The sequence below is a fragment of the Canis lupus genome, chromosome 10 (genome assembly GCF_048164855.1).
Source record: "Canis lupus baileyi chromosome 10, mCanLup2.hap1, whole genome shotgun sequence".
Lineage (NCBI taxonomy): Eukaryota > Metazoa > Chordata > Mammalia > Carnivora > Canidae > Canis > Canis lupus.
The window spans coordinates 41522647-41543318 of NC_132847.1; the positions used below are offsets into that span (position 1 = coordinate 41522647).

Genomic DNA, 20672 nt, shown 5'->3' on the forward strand with positions numbered 1-20672 from the left:
TAATTTACCACTTAGGGGAGTGGAAGCTAAAGTCAGAATTCTATAACTCTTTTACTGATTTGGGATATCTGACTTCATGGTATATTATTGCCAAAAACTTCCAGTATCTAGACTACACTGATGGAAGGTATTAGTAGTATCCACAAGGGTAACACAAGTCCCATCTCATCAGATGTGTAACTAATGCAACATAGGAGGAACAATAGACACATATATAAGGAGATGCCAATGTGAGACTGATGGAGCATGTAACACGTGCTCCTTCTCAGTGTTTATATGACAAACTAGCTTCCCACTGCTCCTTACTATTTCTGGGCATAGGTAGAAAGTCATATAACAAGCATCTCTGATAAGACAATTTGGAACTACATTAACCTTTTGAATAAGCTATCCCACTAAAAAAAAAGCAACCAAATCCCTATTTTTCACTTAGTCACTACAAAACAATTGTTTATAATACAGGAACAGGAACAGAAATTAAATAAAGGAAAAAATTTTGTAAACTAGAATATTTCTCCAATACAAAAAAACTCTTGGGATGCCTGGGTGGCTCAGTTGTTGAGTCTGCCTTCATCTCAGGTCGTGATCCTGGAGTCCCGAGGTCGAGTCCCGCATCCGGCTCCCTGCACAGAGCCTGCTTCTCCTCCCTCTGCCTATGTCTCTGCCTCTCTGCCTCTCTCTCTCTCACTGTCTCTCATGAATAAATAAATAAAATCTTAAAAAAAAAAATTCTTCATTATGCAGCAACTCATATTAATTAAAGTATTTGGGGTAAAAGGTATGGAGAACATAATGTCCACTGAACTTTGTTTTTAAACATGCATAATGTTATGGGTGTTTATCACAATAAATAGGTACCTAGAATAATCTGATAGTAGTCTCCCCCCAACACCACCCTGGGAGGGAGGGGGAAGAAGTAGGGCATAAAACCTATCTGCAAAGGTTAAAGGCACCATGTAGACTAAATATATATCCAGATACATTAAGAGGCAAGCAACTCTCGTTACTCTGTAGGCCACCGCTGTTATTAATATTTTAGGAAATTGTTAATGTATATTTTGCTTTTTAAAATCAATACATACACACAGCATTTGGCCTGGTATTGATGGGAAAATAACTAACTAACGATTTCTGCTGAAAAAGGAAACAAAGAAAAAAATCCACTTTTGGCAAAATTAAATATTTTAAAATTTATTTGGCTCAGAGAATATTAATCTTCTGACATGGATAATAACTCTAATTAAATTCAACTGATCATCTTCATAATCATTTATGAACATTATTTTAAGTAAATGGACCTCAGAATTAAATTCAAGATAAGCCATAATTTTCTTTAAAAAAAAAAAAGATGAAAAAAAAAAATGATGCATTGATTTTATCCAAAAAAGTTAATTGTTAACTACTACATACCAACTAAATCACACCCAAATACTAGCCTTATCTTTTTAGAAATTCAATGATAATAGCCTTCTTCAGGCCTTAATCACTACAAACTTATCATACTTAAGTTAAAAGGATTACATCATACAATATTATTTCTTAAAACAATGTTCTGGATCCTTTATGGAATTGCCATCCTACCACGGTCGGGAGCCATAGTATCAGGGGATACCTACCATTCAGTAACAATGTTTCCTAATGAGTTAATCTCAAAGGAAAACCTTAAATTAATCCACACAATAAATTTGATTTTGCCTGAAAGTAGGTGTAGAACTTTTCCCTCTTAAACAGCATCTACCATGGTTACCACCACTTAATTAAATTCTACATCATGTCTACAAAAGCAGTTATTGCTGAACATTCATCTGCTAATACAAGTGAATAATTATTCAACATTTTAAAAGTAAACATTTACCACCATTTATTACTAGCTATCTTTTTGCACCAGCAACACTGTGACTCTCTGTGTCTACATGCAAGATCACTTCACATTTCTAGGCTTCTGATTTAAAGTAAAGAGAGGATAAACAAAACTGGAGAATCTCAAATGTCCTTTCCAGCTCCACAAGACACAAGCATGTTGAAGGCAGGGACCTCCTCTTTCTCTTACTTCTCCCCGGGTCCTTTCCCGGGGAGAACACACATATAAAGTCTGCACATATAAAGTCTGTTGGTTAAGCACATTACCAAGCCCACAAATTATATTCTTAAACAAAACCCCAAAACCACACAGGAAAACAAAACAAAATAGATCAATTTGGCAAAATTAAAAACTTGTGTATGTCAAAGAGATACCATACATTAGGCTACAAGAAAAAGAAACAAAAATGAGACAAGATATTTCCAATACAAGTAACAAAGGATTAACATCCTACAGATAAGAAAAAGACAAAGATCTCAATAGTTTCCTTTTCAAAAAAGACAAAGGATATTTTTAAAAGTCAATGAAAAAGAAATCCAACCGGTCAATAAACACATAGAAAATGCTTAACCCCACTAGAAACCAGAGAAATGCAAATGAAAACAAAAGATACCGTATTTCAACTAAATATAAAAATAAGAAATCTGAAAAATAACATTGGCAAAACTCTACAGAAAATGGTACTCATTCCCTAACAGGATATAAACTGTCACAACTTCTTTGTAGAGCCATCTGACAATGTCTAACACAAATGAAAACGCACATACAACTCAAATTCCAGGCCTATATCCAAAATCCTGTTCATCTGTACAAGGTAACACATTCAAAGATGTTCAATGCACAGAACAGAAAATGACCTATCTATTCCTTAATAGGGGAACAGAAAAGTAAGCACGGAACGTCTTCCTACTACCATCAAATACTGAACAGAAGAAATTAAAGGAAATAAACTGACTCTCTACAGATAAAATGAGTGTGGAAAAGTTCAAACACACAGAGGGGGGAAAATAGCAAGACACAAAATTATTCACTCATGAAAATGTTCTGGAATTAAATTGTGGCAATTAGCACACAACCATGTGAATATCTTAAAAAGCCACTGAATGTTACACTTTAAAAGGGTAAATTTTATGATATGCAAATTATATCTCAATTAAAAAAACAGTATGATACTCTTCATGGAGATTTTAAAGCATGATATACTGCAATATAAAAGTGCAAATGTACATAAACAGAATGGAAGAAAGGCTGAAGAAGGTTGTGAAACATCTAAAAGCTCTAGCTGCATCTGTAATACCTAATTCTCTAAAATCAAAACAAAGAATCAAATATGATAAAATGTAAATATTTATTCAACCCTGGTAGTGAGGATATGTTTGTTATGTCATTTTTTCCTTTGTGTTTCCCTGTTTTGTTTTGGGTCCTTTTTTTTAAAATATAATAAGGGGATCCTTGGGTGGCGCAGCGGTTTAGCACCTGCCTTTGGCCCGGGGAGTGATCCTGGAGACCCGAGATCGAATCCCACGTCAGGCTCCCGGTGCATGGAGCCTGCTTCTCCCTCTGCCTATGTCTCTGCCTCTCTCTCTCTCTCTCTCTCTCTGTGACTATCATAAATAAATTTAAAAAAACTAAAAAAAAAAAAAAAAAAAGATTCTAGATTAAGAAAAATAATAAAATAAAATAAAATAAAATAAGGACACAAAACAGGCATATCATAAGCAACAAATAGTAAATATATACATACCTAAAATATATTCAGCATTGTTAATCAAATAAATGCAAATTAAAGTGAAGTTTTGCTTCATCCAGCAAACTGACAGATTTACAAAAAAAACAAACAAACAAAAAAAAAACAACAACAACAACTTGTAATTCCCAGTACTGGCAACCATGTGGGGAAAAGGAAACTCTCCCAAGCCCTGGGGAAGCATAAACTGGTACAGTCTTTTTGGAGGAAACCTTGGTGATATGTATCTAAATTTAAAATCTATACACCAAAAATAGATAGATAGATAGATAGATAAAATCTATACACCTTGTCTCAACTATATCCCTTCTGGGAAATTTACCATGAAGAAATTATAGGAAAAAACATAAAAATGAACATCTAAGATGTTCATCATAGCATTAACTATAACAAATTAAGCCTAAGAACAATCTAAATGTCCACACGAAGTTATAGTACATGTATATTCAATGTAATATCATAAAATCCAGCTCTAAAAAGATATTTCATCACCTATCAGGAGGGTAGAAATGTTTATTTATGCTGTATCCCCAGCTCTTAGCAGTGTTCTAGCCACATAGGAGCTCCAAAAATCACCACAACAGGTGATAAATTCAAGCTAATTTATAGTTAATGTGTGTGTTTCTATAATACATATAAGTACAGATATCTACTAAAATATTAATTATGGTTCTCTGTGAAGAATTTTCAGGTAACTTTTTTCTTTATATTTCTATGGTTTGTGTGGTTTTTTTTGTTGTTGTTTTTGTTTTGTTTTTACAATAAACACACACCTATAAATTAAAAAATAACACCGTTTCAATTGCATGCAAAAAAATATGGGTTTCTTATAAAAGCTGCATTGTACAACTGTGCAAGTTCTGTACTTGCACACTGTACAAGTTCTATATCTCTAAGTTTAAAAAAACTAATGAATTACCTGTAATATCAATGGACTCTTTTCAGACAAATTATATTCTCAAAAATGAATACAGCACTACACACAAGAATAAAGAGAACCACAAAATATTAAAAGAATAAAAGATTAAAGCATGAAAATATAGTAGGTTATGAGGAAGAAGATGAGCTATAGGGACTCTGGCCACTCACACAAAACAAAATGTTGCAAAGGAATATTACATACATACATACATTAATATGTATCACTAAAACAAGAGATTTTCTGTTTCTACAGGGTAGCTTCTTATTTGAGGAATAAAACATAAAAATCAAACAGGTATAAATGCCAAGGGAAAAAAAAATTATAGAATTCTGTATTACGGGGATCTCTGGGTGGCTCAGTGGTTTGGTGCCTGCCTTTGGGGCGTGATCCTGGAGTCCCGGGATCGAGTCCAGTGTCGGGCTGCCGGCATGGAGCCTGCTTCTCCCTCTGCCTGTGTCTCTGCCTCTCTCTCTATATCTATCATGAATAAATAAATAAAATCTTAAAAAAAAAAAAAAGAATTCTGTATTACTTCTATTAGGACAGTGAGAAACCCTGAGATCAAAGATCAAAATTATTCTCAAATCTGCTCAATAAATACTAAAGTCTAAAGTTCAGTAATACACCAAGTCCTTGCTAAAGTATGTAACTGCGGCAATTGTGTTTTGCATCTCTTCCCCTCTGAAGTATCTAAGCTTTCGGAGTTATTTTTTGAAGACATAAGTCACAAGAGAGTTTAAAAAAAAAAAATCCACATCTTAGAACTGTAAAAGCTGTGTTAAGTAATAGGGGTCATCTGTAATAGTTGTCCAAAAAAACACTAAAGTGCTAAGGTTGGCCCATGGAAGACCACTGGAAGGAAACTTGAGAGAACCAATAAAGAAGAAAAGTCTTTAAGGTAAACCAATTGATACCCCTCCCCTGTCTACCTCACAGAGGTAGTTCTACAGAGGGTCACCTAAAATAATGGATGTAAAAGGCTTCTGCTTCTACAAATAATATGCCATAAACTGGACAGTAATATTAACTATAAAATATATCCACTATAACCCAAGTTTGGATTTTTTCCTTTGAAGGGAAAAAACATTGTTAGATAATTGTTATAATGGAATTTAACCATGCAAATACATTGGAAGACTTATCTTTCCCCTTTCCATTAAATATTCTTACTAGCAAATAATGGCTTTAAAAAATCAGCTTCCACATATTCATAGGGCAGTTGATCTGGGCCAGGTTCTATGTCGACTATTTTATATCAGAGGTTCTCTGAGTGTATTCTGGGGACCTCAGGATCCCAAAAAACCTTTTCCAGACATTGCTTATTTTTACAATGACTGTAAGATATTATTTCCAAGGGTAGCCTGGGGGGCTCAGTGGTTTAGCGCCGCCTTCAGTCCGGGGCCTGATCCTGGAGACCGGGGATGGAGTCCCATGTCGGGCTCCCTGCATGGAGCCTGCTTCTCCCTCTGCTGTGTCTCTGCCATTCTCTCTCTCTCTCTGTCTCTCTCTGTCTCTCATGAATAAATAAAATCTTAAAAAAAAAAAAAGATTATTTCCCTCCTTCACTCATTCTCTCATGAGAACACTGTGGAGTTTTCCAGAGGCTACATGATGTGTGATAACAGAACAGAATGAATGCAGAAACACATAAGCTCATCCAGCTATTTCAAAGCATCAAAAAGATTTGTACACACAAAAAGTAAAATAATATCACACTTCTCACTTTTTTCTGAAAATGCTCATTTTTCATTAGAATATTGCTTATATGCTAATCTTTAATGGGTTAATGACTGTTATCTTTAAACAAATTAATACATAACTTTTTAAAAGTCTCAGGTTTAATTTCTAACATCATACATATTAAATAGGTATAACTTACAGAGGAAAAGCTCTTTGGAGTCAATTTTTAAAAGCATAAAGTGGTCTTAAGACCAATAAATTTGAGAACAGCTGATTCATATTTAATCCTCAATTTATGAGGTAATGGTTCTATTCTTTCATCATTCCAGGAACACAGATGAGAACACAAGTGAGAAAACAGACACAAAAAAGGACTTGCTCAAAATCACACAAGGAGTTCTTAAGCCAGCATTTGAATACAAGTCTATAGTTCCTAACCCTAACTCCTCTCCACTGAGCAACAATATCCACCCAAGATGCTCTATATTGGGTATTCGCTCTTTGTCTTGTAGTCTTAAAAAGTAACGACTGCTCACTGGAATGTTTTAAATGTATAGAACTTAAAAAAAAAAAAAACCAAACACTACAAAAAACTCTCATCATTGCCAACACCGTGAACACCCACCAGAGAAAACTACTAATAGCTGGGTTCCCACTCATCCAAAATTCATTTATTTATACACATACACTTTTTATTTGTATGAGCACATTTTTTAAATGGGATCACACTGAGTTATGAAATAGCAACTTGAATTATTTCATTTCATATCTCTTGAAGATGTTCCTGCATCTACAAACAGATTTATCTCCTTTTAATAGATCACCATCATTTAACTGTAGCGAAATTTTTGCTATTTAAAAAGTCACAAGATATACGCTATAACTTTGTGTAGCTGTGAAGCTGTATCTGTTGGAAAATCCCTGGAATTGCTGGGTCAAAGGGTATAAACGCTTTAAATCTAAATAGAGGTTGCCAAATGCCCTCCAAAATGTCCGTGCCCAATTTACATTCCCACTAACAGCATATAAGATTTCCTTCAATAATTCAGCTTTTAAGGGTCTTGGAAAATTGTGTTTTATGTTGCTTCAAAATGCCAAGTACTAGAACTGCTCTCAATGGTCATCTTAATTCCATACAGAACTCTACACAAATCTTCTAACACTCACTGAATGTATCACATTAGCCATTCATCTTTATTTTTTCCTGAAGCCTTTTAAATACCTCAGAAGAGAAAACACACCAGGTGCACGTAGGTTCTTCAACTACCTTGGTCTCGAATTTTAGGTACTCTGATAAAAAGTTATCCAAATTATTGCAGAAGACTATTTAACACAATCAGAACTACACAGTAACACTGGGCTCAATCATTTAAATTAAAGGAAAGTTCTAAGTGTGGATTTATTGTGCTTTATCTGCCCACACAAAGGACTAGGGCTACAAATAAAAAGCTATCAAATCATACCAGTGGCCAAATTAGCTTACATAAAATAATAAGCAACAGATTTCATATCATAAATGTCAATGGAACAGACTGCAATAGTTAAGAATGGCTGTAATTGGAAAGAAAGTTCACTCAAAGTCACATCATACTGAAAATGAAAACATTAATATTTTAAATGAAATGTTTTGAATGTGACCATTCATTTCAGTCACATCAGACTATTATAAATCTTTGGTACTAATAAATAAGATATGGTCTTTTTTTGCAAGTAGATAGTTTTAAAATGCATTATACTCTGACCTGCCTGTTCTGTAACGGCTAATGGATATTCCAGGCTTCACTATTTCATCAAAATCTCTCTTCTAGGGCTCTGTGCTAGTAATTTTAAATTCAAAGTCTCCAACCCATCTTTGGGACAAAGTAAACCTTCATTAATTCAAGTCCAATTAGCTCAATACTGAAATGGTACACATAATTCTCATTAGGCAACAAGTTGAAAATACTGTAATTTCTTCCTCTACAAGTTCTCATAATATTACTGTGAAATAAAGGAAATCAGGGATCCATGGGTGGCGCAGCGGTTTGGTGCCTGCCTTTGACCCAGGGCGCGATCCTGGAGACCTGGGATCGAATCCCACGTCAGGCTCCTGGTGCATGGAGCCTGCTTCTCCCTCTGTCTGTGTCTCTGCCTCTCTCTCTCTCTCTCTGTGACTATCATAAATAAATAAAAATTTAAAAAAAAAAAAAAGGAAATCAGCCTGAAAATCAGTGTGCTTTTCCAAACCAAAGACTTACAAAACTAAGGATGCATCCATCTTCCTGGCTGAGCAGTTCATCCTCAGTGTGAAGGTCCACTTCTGTTTATCAGTACATCACTACTGTATATAGTGAAAGTGATTTAACCTGTCATTATCAGTGAAGCCATTTACAGTTTGGAGTATGTGGATTCCTTTTAAATATCTTGTAACTCAGACTTTTCACAAAGCCATTCTTGCAGTTTCTCCCATTTCTAATTTCCCACTTCAGATCTGTAAAATGGCAAATGTAGCACCTTAACAGGTACACAAGTAGACTTTGCAATGCCTGGCATCCTTATTTGTATTTATTCTTATCATTTTGAAAGATGTTATAAGCCAAAAAATAAGTCCCAGGACTAAGTGGCATGTTTGGTGTTACTTGAATTTACAACTTACTATTCCCAACGAACAGAGAAACCTTCTCTTGCAATCTGAATCATGTGTAATTACAGTATGACAAGGTCTCTCCTGGGCTATGTAAGCTGGCATTTTTCCCAGGACTTGTCACATCATGGGAAGCACACATACAAATAAAAATCCAAAAATAAACATTTTAAAACAATGGCTTATAGACTACATAAAGAAACTCCACAGTTGAAAATAAAAAATTGAGGAGCCCAGCCGGCAAGCAGGCATCTCTCACTAGAGACGCCTAAGACATCAGTGTTATCAAGCAGCCTACCACGCCTAGCAACAACTCCCAGGTGTGGGCTTTGCAGGGCAGCACCCTCACGTTCCCTCAGGCTGGACAGAAAATCATTAAGTAGGGGAAATACAGGGGAACATCGAAACATACACACGGAAGCAGAGAAACAGTGGTGAAATCTAGGGAGGTTCGTCATCTTTAATTTCATCATGCCAATTGCTTGATTGTTAAGGCGCCTAAACAAAGTTACCTTAAGAGCTACATCTTCTGCCAACTGACTTAGTTTTCCTAATACAATAAATATTGCTTTTTTTTTGCTCAATGTATTTTATCTCGAAGTGAGCAGCAACCAAGTAGTCCTAACAGTGGATACCAAGGATCTTAGAAGGTGGTTTCTTTTGTTTAAACTCCTCTGCAGTGGCTCTATAGATACATGGAAAGGGAGAGCGGGAAGCATCACACCCAACCTCACACAGTGACAGAAACTTGACAATACTCATCCTAATTACAGTGTTGAGGAAATATGAAGTCAAAGATCTCTGGCTATATTTTGATTTAAAATGCTAACAAAATCTAAACGTTATTTCCTATAGAGCACGCATATTCCTACCCCTCTATTAAGAGGCTGGATTCATTTATTATCCATCAAATTCAACTGTTCAAGTTTTCAAGAGGAGCTATAAAACAAACCACTGAAGGCAAAACATACAATCCTACAACCCATTACATGGGCTCTGGAAACAAAAATAAGCATCAACACAAACCTCTGCCACCTTGAAGGCACACAGCATTTCTCCTTTCTTTATTCAGCTCCTCAATGTTCAATAATTTCCAGTAGCTCTAAGCAGAATGGATTTATTATGATGTTACTCTAAGAAACTGCAGGAGTTCTAGATGCCAATAAAGATTACGGATCAAATGGAAGATAACTACTAACCATTGTGTCGAGTTAGATAAATAAACCTGCTCACAAACAAAGCACCTTATTGTATTTGTACTGTTACCTCCACTAATCCAACTAAAACAACCAGACAGTAGCTTTCCGGAGGCTGAAGGGAATAGAAATGGAATTTCTCAAACCCTCTTTAAATTTCGTCCAAAGTAACATCCCGTTTTTTTCTTTTTTCTTTTTTTTTTTTTTTGAAAACTGTCCTGCCCTTGATGGAAACTGTTTGGGACCTGAGGGGCCGAGCTGTGGATTATGCAAACTAGAGACCAAGGCTAAAAAAAAAAAAAAAAAAAAAAAAAAGAAGCCAAGGTGGGGAAGGGCTGAAGCAGGAGGCAGGACCACATCGTTCCCCCTGAAACTTAGCTTCGACCTTTGCTGAGACCCTCTTCCCCCGCAGATCACAGCGGGCAGACTTCGGACCGCCGCTCAAAAAAAAAAAAAAAAAAAAAAATCGAAGGGGCCATCAAGTGCCACCGGGGACTAGGGACGAGGAAGCCCCCAGACCAAACATAAAATGCTGACGGTGCCGGGTGGGGGTGGGGGTGGCTAACCCACAAAAAAGGAAAATCTGTGACAACTGGCACCCCAGTGCCTGATACACAGAAAGGAAGGCAGAGAAGACCCTCAAGAGAGGCGACTTCTCGAGACGGAACAATAACTACATCCCATGCATTCCTTGCTAATAACACAGGTAAATCTCAATTTCTCCGAGGGGGGGGGGGGAGAAAAAAAAAAGGGGGGGGCGCGAGCTGTTTATTCCCTCCAGCCCCACCCCACCCCCACCCCCTCATCCGACACCTCCAAACCCAACAACTAATTGCACCTTCCCCGCAGAACCCGCGGCTAACCCCAGAGGACCGGTGAGGGCAGGCTTGGGATGAATAAACACACTCGACACCTGACGGTCCTTTCTCTGCGGTGACTTTCCCGAAGCCGGAGTGGCGCGCGCGCGGGCGGGAGCCCGGACCTGGCCAGCGCGGCGCCGCGCACCCCGGTCCCGAGGCGACGCCGGGGAGCGCGGGGAGCGCGGGGGGGCGGGGAGAGGGGCAGGGGGACCGCCCGGGCCAAGCGATTGTTTCCTCCGCGAGCAAAGACATTTTTTTTTTTTTAATCAAGCTCCTTTTGTATTCGAGCCCTACCTCTTTTTGGCCTAGGAAAGCTTTCGTGCAAGTGGAAGACGACTTTCTCCACAAAGTGCTGTATGTTACTGTGCTCCGGGCCGCGCACGAACACCATCCAGTCGTGGGTGAAGCCCTCCACGGTGGGTTTCTTCCTCACCTGGGCGCGGTGCCCCAGCTCCAGCTTCACCTGCACGGCACACTGCGGGCAAGGGGGAGGAGAGACAGCCGTGAACAACAGGAAGGCGACCGTTCGACACTGAACATTGCGCCTGACATTTTTTTTCCTCCTCCTTGAAACGCACATAAAAGGAAACGGCGGTGCCCTGTGCATCCACGTTTCACGCGCGTGGGCGCGCACACCGCACGCCCCCCAAATACACCCCGCCCGGCCCGCCGGGCGCCCGGGGCCCCGCAGCCACAACCGCAGGGATTGTAACGGAATGTTGCCCCCAATCGGGAAGGGGGTCCGGGGCTCGGGGAGGGGGGGGACGGAGAGCACGCTCAGCCCCTACAAGCACGACAACAAATGCATCGGAAACAAATTAGAAGACAATTAGGAGGCGATGCCGGGGCGGTTTCCCGGCGTGGGAAGGGAGGTGGCGGGGGCCCTGAGCGCGGGGTTCTGGGGAGCCCCCTCCCTGAAAGTACCGCGGCGACAGCACACGCCGAGCAAGTCTTTGTGTACGTGTGTGTGTGCGTGCGTGTGGAGCGCTGTGCCAGGCGGAATGGAAACTACAGGCAGCCTCTGCTGATGGGCACAAACTCCCGTGCTCCTAGCACCGGGTCCGTGCACAACAAAAATGAGACGTCGTCACACACACACGCACACACACACACACGCACACACGCCCGCAAGAAAACACGCCGAGGCATCCATAACTTAGGGCACCCCGCACCCCCCGGCGAAAAGCCCCCCGCGATCGGCGAGGCCAGCCTACAGAGCCCCCGAAACACACTTCCAAGAGCCAAAGTGGCCCCAAAGTAGCTCCCACCTCCCCCCCCCCAAAAAAAGGAATTAAACCCAGAAAAGCAGGGGCGGCGGGCGGACAGCCGCCGAGGCTCGACTGCGCGCAGCCCGGCGCGGGGGCAAAGTTGCGAGCCGCCCCGCCGCTGTCAGCCCGCACACTCCGGCTCACACGCGCGCGCCGCGGAGAACGCACCATCGTAGCGGCCGCCGAGGCTGCTCGCCGCGTCCCCGGACCGTGCCCGCCGCTCCCGGCGGCGGCGGAGGCTGAAATATGGCTGAGTTATTATTCGCCTCCTTCCACCGTGTGAGTGTGTGTGTGTGAGTGCGCGCGTGTGAGCGAGAGTGCGCTTCTTGCGATTGCAAAGAGAGGCGAGGAGCGAGGGAGGCGCGGGGGGGGGGGCGGAGGGGCGAGTGTGTGAGTGAGTGTGTGTGTGTGTGTGTGTGTGTGTGTGTGCGCGCGCCCGGGGGGGGCGGGGGGAGGGAGGGGGGAGGGAGGGAGGGGAGCGGAGGCTGAGGGAGAGGCGGCAGCTCCCTGCAAGCCGTACCAACCTTTCTCTAATTGGAACCGCGGAGCGCTGGCGCTGTCTGGGCTGCGGCGGCGGCGGCGGCGCAGGGCGAGGGAGGAAAGGCGGGGAGGGGGGTGGCCTTTTATTATTATTTTTGCATGTACTTACCGAGCTAGCCATGCCTGGGGGCCCGGAGGTTTGCTGGGGTGTTGTGTGGTACCCCCCTCCCCCGCCCCCCTCAGCTGTAATTCATGAAGAGGCTGCTATGAATGAGAGCGCGCCCGGGAGCGGAGGGTAGATGGCGGACATTCTCTGCCTTTTTCCCCCCGCGTTCGCTTGCTCGCTCGCTCGCTCGCTTATTAAACTCAGCCCCAAAAGCAAAAGCAGCAGCAGCAGCAGCAGCAGCTCCAGGGCCGGAGGATGAGATTCCGGAGCATGCGCCGTGGCGCCTGACACCGGGGCTCCGAGGCTCACGGGGCGGAGGGAGGGCGCGCGGGCGGGGCGGAGCGCGCGGGGAGGCCGAGCGAGCGAGCCAGGGGGAGCTCGAAGGAGCCAATCACCGGCCACCTCCCGAAGCCCCGGCGGCCCGCACCGCCACACTGGAACGCCCCGCTTAAAGTAACAGGTTCCTACTGGGCAGGGTGCGGGGGGTGGGGAGGGGGGCGGAGGGGGGAGGTGGGGCGGAGGGCGGGGAAGGGGCGCTGCAGTGGGGAGAGCGGCCAGCCGGGGAGCCATCCCAGCCCCTGTGTAAACTCCTCTCGCCCTACAATAAAAAACGGATTAAAACTGCTGGAATGTAGCCACTGCCTGGAGCCCCCAGCAGCCCGAGAAGGGGTGTTAAATCGAGTCTTCGGCGTTAGCACGCACGGGCGGGGGGGAGGAGGGAGGGGGCTTTCTTTTACTTTCCACCCCGTCTTTTTGTGGTTTTGTGCTGAAAAGGCAAGAACTCACGCCCAAACAAACTTATTTAAGGACGGAGCGAGAGCAATGCCGCTCTACAAACAGACATCAAAAAGCAGAGGCTGAGACGGCTCTAACCGGCACCAACCCCGCGGCCCCCTTCCCCATCCACTCACAGGCACCCGCCCACTGGCCCCACTCCCCGCCCTTCTGCCGCCGCCACGGAAAATTCAAAAATGAAATGAACACAAATGCCATTTCCTTCCAAGGGAACTCCTCCCGCTTTGGTAATCCCCGGCTGGGAGGCAGCACACAGCGGCGCCCAGGTGGAGGTGAGACACCTGGGAGTACCGGGAGCAGACCGACAGGGATGAGGCTTGGAGGAGTCCGCGTCGGCGGGAGTCCCCTCCTGACAGCCCGCCGGGTTGCACCAGAGCGCGGAGCATTGTCCTCGAAGGACACGCGAGGCAACTGGGAGTCTTAAAATAGCAGATAAAGTTAATACTGGCTGTAATGTGCATAAATTGGATTATAATCTTTAGGCGTATTGGTGACAGCCGGCGTAATCCAACTCTGGGTATTAATCCGGTTAGGCTCCCGGGTGACAACCAGCCGCAAGGGTGTCCGCAGAGTCGCGCTCCCGCAAGCCGTCCCACTCGGGGCGTACTGGGTCTCGGTGGCCGCGGAGGCAGCCGCGCAGCCACGCGTGGGGCAGGGGGAGGAGTACTGACTAGCTTCCTTCAGCAACGCGGACAACCTTCACAAAGGAAACGGATAAGATCTAGACGATTGATTTGAAAGTGAAAGATGGGTGTGACTCCGGTTCGTTAGAGAAAGATCCTTGCATCTTCCTAGCCCTCTTCCTTTTGCGCCGTCTTTGTCTGTTTTCTTTCTTCTTTTTCCCTCGGCTCCCAGTTTCTTCCTGAATCTTTCCTTTGGTTTCATCTCTTCTCCCTGCCTCCTTCTTTATTTGCCTCTTTTCCTCTTTTCTGGCTCAACTTTCTGGCTCTCTTCTTCTTTTCTTTCTCAAAACCACGAAAGCAAGATGTCTCAGCTCTGGGATTAAAAAGAGCGGTATGGAGGGAAGGAGGGTACCTGGGGCATCCAGAGTCCTGGCTGCTAGTTTTCAGTTCTCCCAGCTGCTCACCGAAAGAGAACCTGAATCAGATCACAGCACTTTGGGCCAACTTTAATTTCCAATCCAACCCTCCAACTCGAGGGGTTTGAACTGCTACAACGGATACTCTGACCCCAGTTACAACCTGGAAAACCTTAGCTTGAGGACCCCAATTCCTCCTACCCTTTTATTGGATTTAGTAGCATGGAACCACTGAGGGGAGAAACATTTTAATCCAAATCCAAGGGCATGGATTTCTCTATTGACCCACATCTCCACAGATGCATATCGTCTGGCATATCTGTATACACGGGTAGGTGTGTGTGTATTGGGACGTAGAGTACATAGACCTAGACAAACTGTGGGTTAGGATCCACGTGAAGGGTGGACCTCCTTACTATGCATTATTCAATTTTTGATGAAATAATTAGAAATCCTTCAGAATAATAAAATAGGGAACTGATGGTTATCTGGATGTGCCATTAGTGTAAAGCCCTTTCCTGGAAGGAGCAGCCATTGGGCAGTCAGTGTAGCTCAACACACAGGTGAAAACAACAATCCGATTGTAAGTTTGAGTTGACTTTACAGTTTTGCTAACTTCTTTCAGTGCTAGCCAGACTTTCTTGTGATTCTCCCTGTAACTTGTCCTTGCGCTGAGGGACTGATACTTTTTCGAATTGTGTGTTTGTTGGATTAAGATTTATTCCAAGAGTCACCATAAGCCTTAGAGTCAGAAAGGGTCTTTTCCCATTACCCCTCCCTTCTCAAAGACTCCTTTAAAAACCCAACGTTGGGGGAAATTTCATTCTCAAGACACTGAAAATATAGATTTGGTCAGTAGATGGCGCATGGAGCCCTTCCACCAACGTCCTTACGTGACCTCTTTACAACAAAAAAGACCAGGAGGAGGAGAAAAAGAAAGAAAACACAACCCTGAATACTCCAGATTCAACTTTTGGGCAAAGGAATTTATGCCAGTCTTTGAATGTATTCTCTATAACCTATTCTAACAAGCTGGCTATTAATTAAAAGCAATCAAAACAGGAATAAGAGCAGATTAATTTTGTCCAGCATATCTGAAGATTTTTGCACTTTAAGTGAGGTTACAGATGTGAGAAATCTTTTTAATATTTAACAGTGCAATTATAGAAAATATTTTGCAAATAAATTTTTAAGACAGGCTTCTTCAGCACTAAATATCCCCCCCTCAATTTTTTTAGTGGAAATGTTTAGGGATAAAACTATCGATTTATCCAAAAAGCAGCTATCTTACCAAAATTCATACTGTAGTATATAGCAAAATATGAAACACTGTGGGGTTAGTTTTGAGAAGCAGAACAAAAAAAGCAATTGACATCATTATTTCAAATAAAATGTTTGACAAAGAATAAAAAAAGGATGGTGTCGGGGACAGATCCTAATTCCTGATCCTTATCACCACCATCACCATAACTCTTCAACCATCATTTCAGTTCCAGCACTTTTATTTACAATACTTTTGTTTAGTGTGGTGGTTGAGGCCAGTTTGGATGTCTCTGGCACAATATAAAGAGATCCTTTAAAGAGTAATTAGGGTGTTAAGGAGTAATTGTTGCTTCTTAATATGATTTTATCTATTTATTTGTTGTGATAAATTCTTTATGCATAAGCTCAAATAATCAAATCAATAAAAAATTAATCCTTGCTCATATTGCTGTATGCATTGGGGGAGAAAAGGAAGAAAATGCATGGGGAAAAAAAAAACATAATGGGACAGAAACTAACCAGACATCTGATATATATTAGACTCAGAATAATTAAGGATTTTTTTAAATAATAGCATACTTTTTCTTTTTTAAGATTTTATTTATTCATGAGAGACACAGAGAGAGAGGCAGAGACACAGGCAAAGGGAGAAGCAGGCTCCATGCAGGAAGCTACATGTGGGACTCGATCCCAGGATCACTACCTGAGCCAAAGGCAGATGCTCAACCACTGAGCCACACAAGAGTCCCAATAGTGCACTTTTTCTGTGTACTCTATTCATGTGTTCATTCACCAAAACTGTATTTTGCTCATTCCATGTGCCAGGCACAGAGTTAGACTGTAAGAAAGTTAGAAGGATAGAGGGGATCCCTGGTGGCTCAGAGGGGATCCCCGGGTGGCTCAGCGGCTCAGCGGTTTAGTCCCACCTTCAGCCCAGGGTGTGATCCTGGAGACCCAGGATCAAGTCCCATGTCAGGCTCCCTGCATGGAGCCTGCTTCTGCCTGTGTCTCTGCCTCTCTCTCTCTCTCCATGTGTCTCATGAATAAATGAATAAAATCTTAAAAAGAAGAAAGAAAGAAAGAAAGAAAGAAAGAAAGAAAGAAAGAAAGAAAGAAAGAAGGAAAGAAGGAAAGAAAGAAAGAAAGAAAGAAAGAAAGAAAGAAAGAAAGAAAGAAAGAAAGAAAGAAAGAAAGAAAGAAAGGGTTCCTGTTTTAAGAGCTTATGACTCAGGGGAGAAGTTTCACCAAAACCTTTTTTCCTTCCTTACTACCTAAATTTGGGATAGAGATACGTGTAACACATAAGCAAGCAGCATACAAATTTGACATGAACATCCCAAGGGTAAGAAAAATAGTAGCACAAGATTAGAAGCCAGGACTCATTGCCCTCAATCCTATGGGTTAATACTCAAATAAGGTGGGAAGGACAGTGGTATCTTTTTTTGCAATAACAGCCAAGCCCTAATTTCATTTTCCTTCATCTGAAGTGTTTTCTATGTTCACCGTATTGCAACTCTTTTAAGAAAAAAATTCACAATGAAAGAAAGCTTACTAAGCCTTTTCAAGATCATGAACATATTTTCTCAGTTGAGACAATCTCCCTGTTTCTTATGGAAATTTTTGGTTCAAAATGTTACATTTTTAACATTATATTTAATTCATGATTCTAGGATAGTGTATTGGGAACCCTAGAATAGTACAAATCATTACTGCTTTGAAAAAACAATTGCTTTGATATTCATTTAAGCACCTAGTCTAGGACTATTTCCAGTGATAAGAAATACACAAAGCTTCTTTAACCACCAGAGCCTCTTCATGTGTAAATTATTCCCTGAGAGTAATTTAAGCAATGCACTTATACATTCAGAAGACAGGAGTGCCTCCACAGTAATAATTTATTAATTTAGTGGGCTGTATTCCTTATTCAAAATATAGCACCTCAAGGTCTGAAAATTAATCAAGGATGTTATGTAAGACCAATAATATGAAACAAGATAAATATTGCAGGTCAGTTGATATAGTGTGATTGAAAACGTCTTCCTAATATATACAAGAACCCCAGTGGAATATTTATAGGTAAAATACATATTTTTTTTTTAATTTTTTTTTATTTATTTATGATAGTCACAGAGAGAGAGAGAGAGGCAGAGACATAGGCAGAGGGAGAAGCAGGCTCCATGCACCGAGAGCCCGATGTGGGATTCGATCCCGGGTCTCCAGGATCGCGCCCTGGGCCAAAGGCAGGCGCCAAACCGCTGCGCCACCCAGGGATCCCTAAAATACATATTAAATTGAAACTGCTTGCTATAAAACAATCTATCTAAAAAGTAGACTAGGGGGATCCCTGGGTGGCTCAGTGGTTTAGCGCCGCCTTCAGCCCAGGACGTGATCCTGGAGATCTGGGATTGAGTCCCACGTCGGGCTCCCTGCATAGAGCCTGCTTCTCCCTCTGCCTCTCTCTCTCTCTCTCTCTCTCATAAATAAATAAATAATCTTTAAAAAAATTAAATAAATAAAAAGTAGACTATTTTAGTGTATCTTCATGTATCTTTGGCTCTTCAAAGGCAACTATATAACTTCCTAACTTTCTTTACATAATGATTTGACCTCCTTGATTTTCAGTGGAAATCCTGTTTTCAAACATGGTTTCACTTCTCCCATTCACATATTATGAATGGAGAGTTAAAATAGTCACTTTGTCCTAAAATTATAGGCTACACTTTGTCTTGTTTGATAAAAATGGGAAAATGACACATCAGGGTTATGAACTAAAATAGACAGGTCAGACTTCAGTTAAAACGCAAAAGACAGGGCACTGGATGGTTCAGTTGGTCAAGTGTCTGCCTTTAGCTGGGGTCATGAACTTGGGGTCCTGGGATGGAGCCCCGTGTCTGGTTCCCTGCTCAACAGGGAGCCTTCTTCTCCCTCTGCCCCTACTTCTCCCCCTGCTTGTGCTCTCTCTCTCTGTCAAGTAAAGAAATACAAATTTTAAAAACAAAAACAAAAAAAAACTGCAAGAGAGGCACCTGGGTGGCTCAGTCGGTTAAGCGTCTGCCTTCAGCTCAGGTCCTGATCTCAGGGTCCTGCGACTGAGCTCCATGTAGGGCTCTCTGTTTACCAGGGAGTCTGCTTCTGCTTCTCCCTCTTCCTCCCCCTGCTCATGCTTGCTCTCTCTCTCTCTCTCTCTCTCCCCCCCCCCTCAAATAAATAAATTAAATCTAAAACAAAACAAAAAAACCTACAAAAGAAAGATGCCTGGCTGATTCAGTCAGTTAAGCCTGACTTTGGCCCAGGTCATGATCTCTCTCTAGCCCCTGGGGAGTCTGCTTGCCCCTCCACCCCTCCCCCAAATAAATGAATAAAACCTTAAAAAAAATTACAAAACTGCAAAAGAAACTTAGGAAGAAGAAATTACTCCCTTCCGTGTATTAAATGGTCTGACAGTGGTTTGAAAATAGTACTAAGCCTCTAAGAAGTGAGTGATTTACCACCTTCTGGTAGGATCAAATATCCCAGTTGGGTTGAACTATTTACAGTCAGCTCTGAATAATCCATGATTATATTATCCACTTTGTAGCTAATCTACAATGACACAATTTATGTGTAGGGTTTTTTTTTATGTTAATTTATGTTAGAGTCAGTTTTTTTTTAACTGTATAAAATTCACATGACTGTATCTAATTGCCAGCTTTTTTTTTTTTTTTCTAATTGCCAGTTTCAATTCATAATTTTTTATCACAGGAGAACTTGGATACTAGTCTGTGTTCTTTTACACCTCCCTTTCTGACTGTTATTAAGCAATTTGTCATCCCTGGGATACAATGATTTGCAAACAACTATTGATCTAGGAAGGAATACAAATTGATAGGAAAGAAGGAATATTCATTTACCAGTGTGCTGAATCAAAAGAACTCCTAGAGGCTGTTGCTAATTATAGTTCTATTATGTATTCTCTGTGAAACCAGATAAGGAAAAGTTAGGAAAGGACTATCTTCTCAAGTGTAGTGGTAGCAATTTGGGAGAAATGTCAAGTTGTAACAGGGATTTAAAAATCCCTTCTGAATAGCAAAAAAACTTTACTTATTTCTATATAATTAGAACTTCAAGATATATTATTTCAATCTTTTTGCCTTATGTTTCATGACTTTGACATTTTGGTTTTATTATTAATTCAATGCATTCTATTAACTTTTACTGGCTGTCCACTGAAGGTCAACCACTGTACCTGGTCCTTCGAAATCAGGATACAGGTAGAGGATACTGCTAACATTCTCATTTATGTCAAGGCATTTCATGATTGCCTTAAAGTTGATAGGTAGCTACAACAAATAAAGATGCTATTTTTTTTTTAAGATTTATTTATTTAAGAGAAAGAGAGCAGGGGAGGAGCAGAGGGAGAGGGAGAGAGAGCCTTAAACAGACTCCATGCTGAGCAAAGAGGCTGACATGGGGCTCAGTCTCCCCACTCAATCATGACTTGAGTTGAAACCAAGAATCAGTTAATGCACTGTGTCACCCAGGTGCCCCACAAATAAAGATGTTATTGAGCACATAACAATGAACTCTTTTCATTTCTATCTCTATTTAAGAAAAAAAAAGATTTAAAAGGAAAGAGATTTATCTATAACATTGGCAGTAATTGTTACTTAAAAAAACATGATTGAGGGTCGCCTGGATGGCTCAGTCAATTAAACATCTGGCTCTTGATTTTGGCTCAGGTCATAATCTCAGGGTTGTGGGATAGAGCTCCACACTGGGAAAATCTTAAGATT

General features: G+C 41.6%; 1 protein-coding gene across 2 annotated transcripts in view; it reads right to left on the reverse strand.

Annotated features, from left to right (window-relative positions):
• Window positions 1-13089, reverse strand: part of MLLT3 (MLLT3 super elongation complex subunit) — a 277556-nt gene extending 264467 nt beyond the window's left edge. Inside the window, exons 1-2 of one of the 2 annotated variants that reach the window (XM_072841509.1) lie at window positions 12807-13089; window positions 11184-11364 (exon numbers count right to left, since the gene is read on the reverse strand). In XM_072841509.1, the coding sequence (XP_072697610.1) occupies window positions 11184-11364; window positions 12807-12818 (193 nt within the window). In that variant the 5' untranslated portion in view covers window positions 12819-13089. Of the gene's footprint in view, window positions 1-11183; window positions 11365-12325; window positions 12466-12806 lie in introns of those variants that run through there. The other variant, XM_072841510.1, reaches the window with a different exon arrangement.
• Window positions 13090-20672: the final 7583 nt, after the last annotated feature.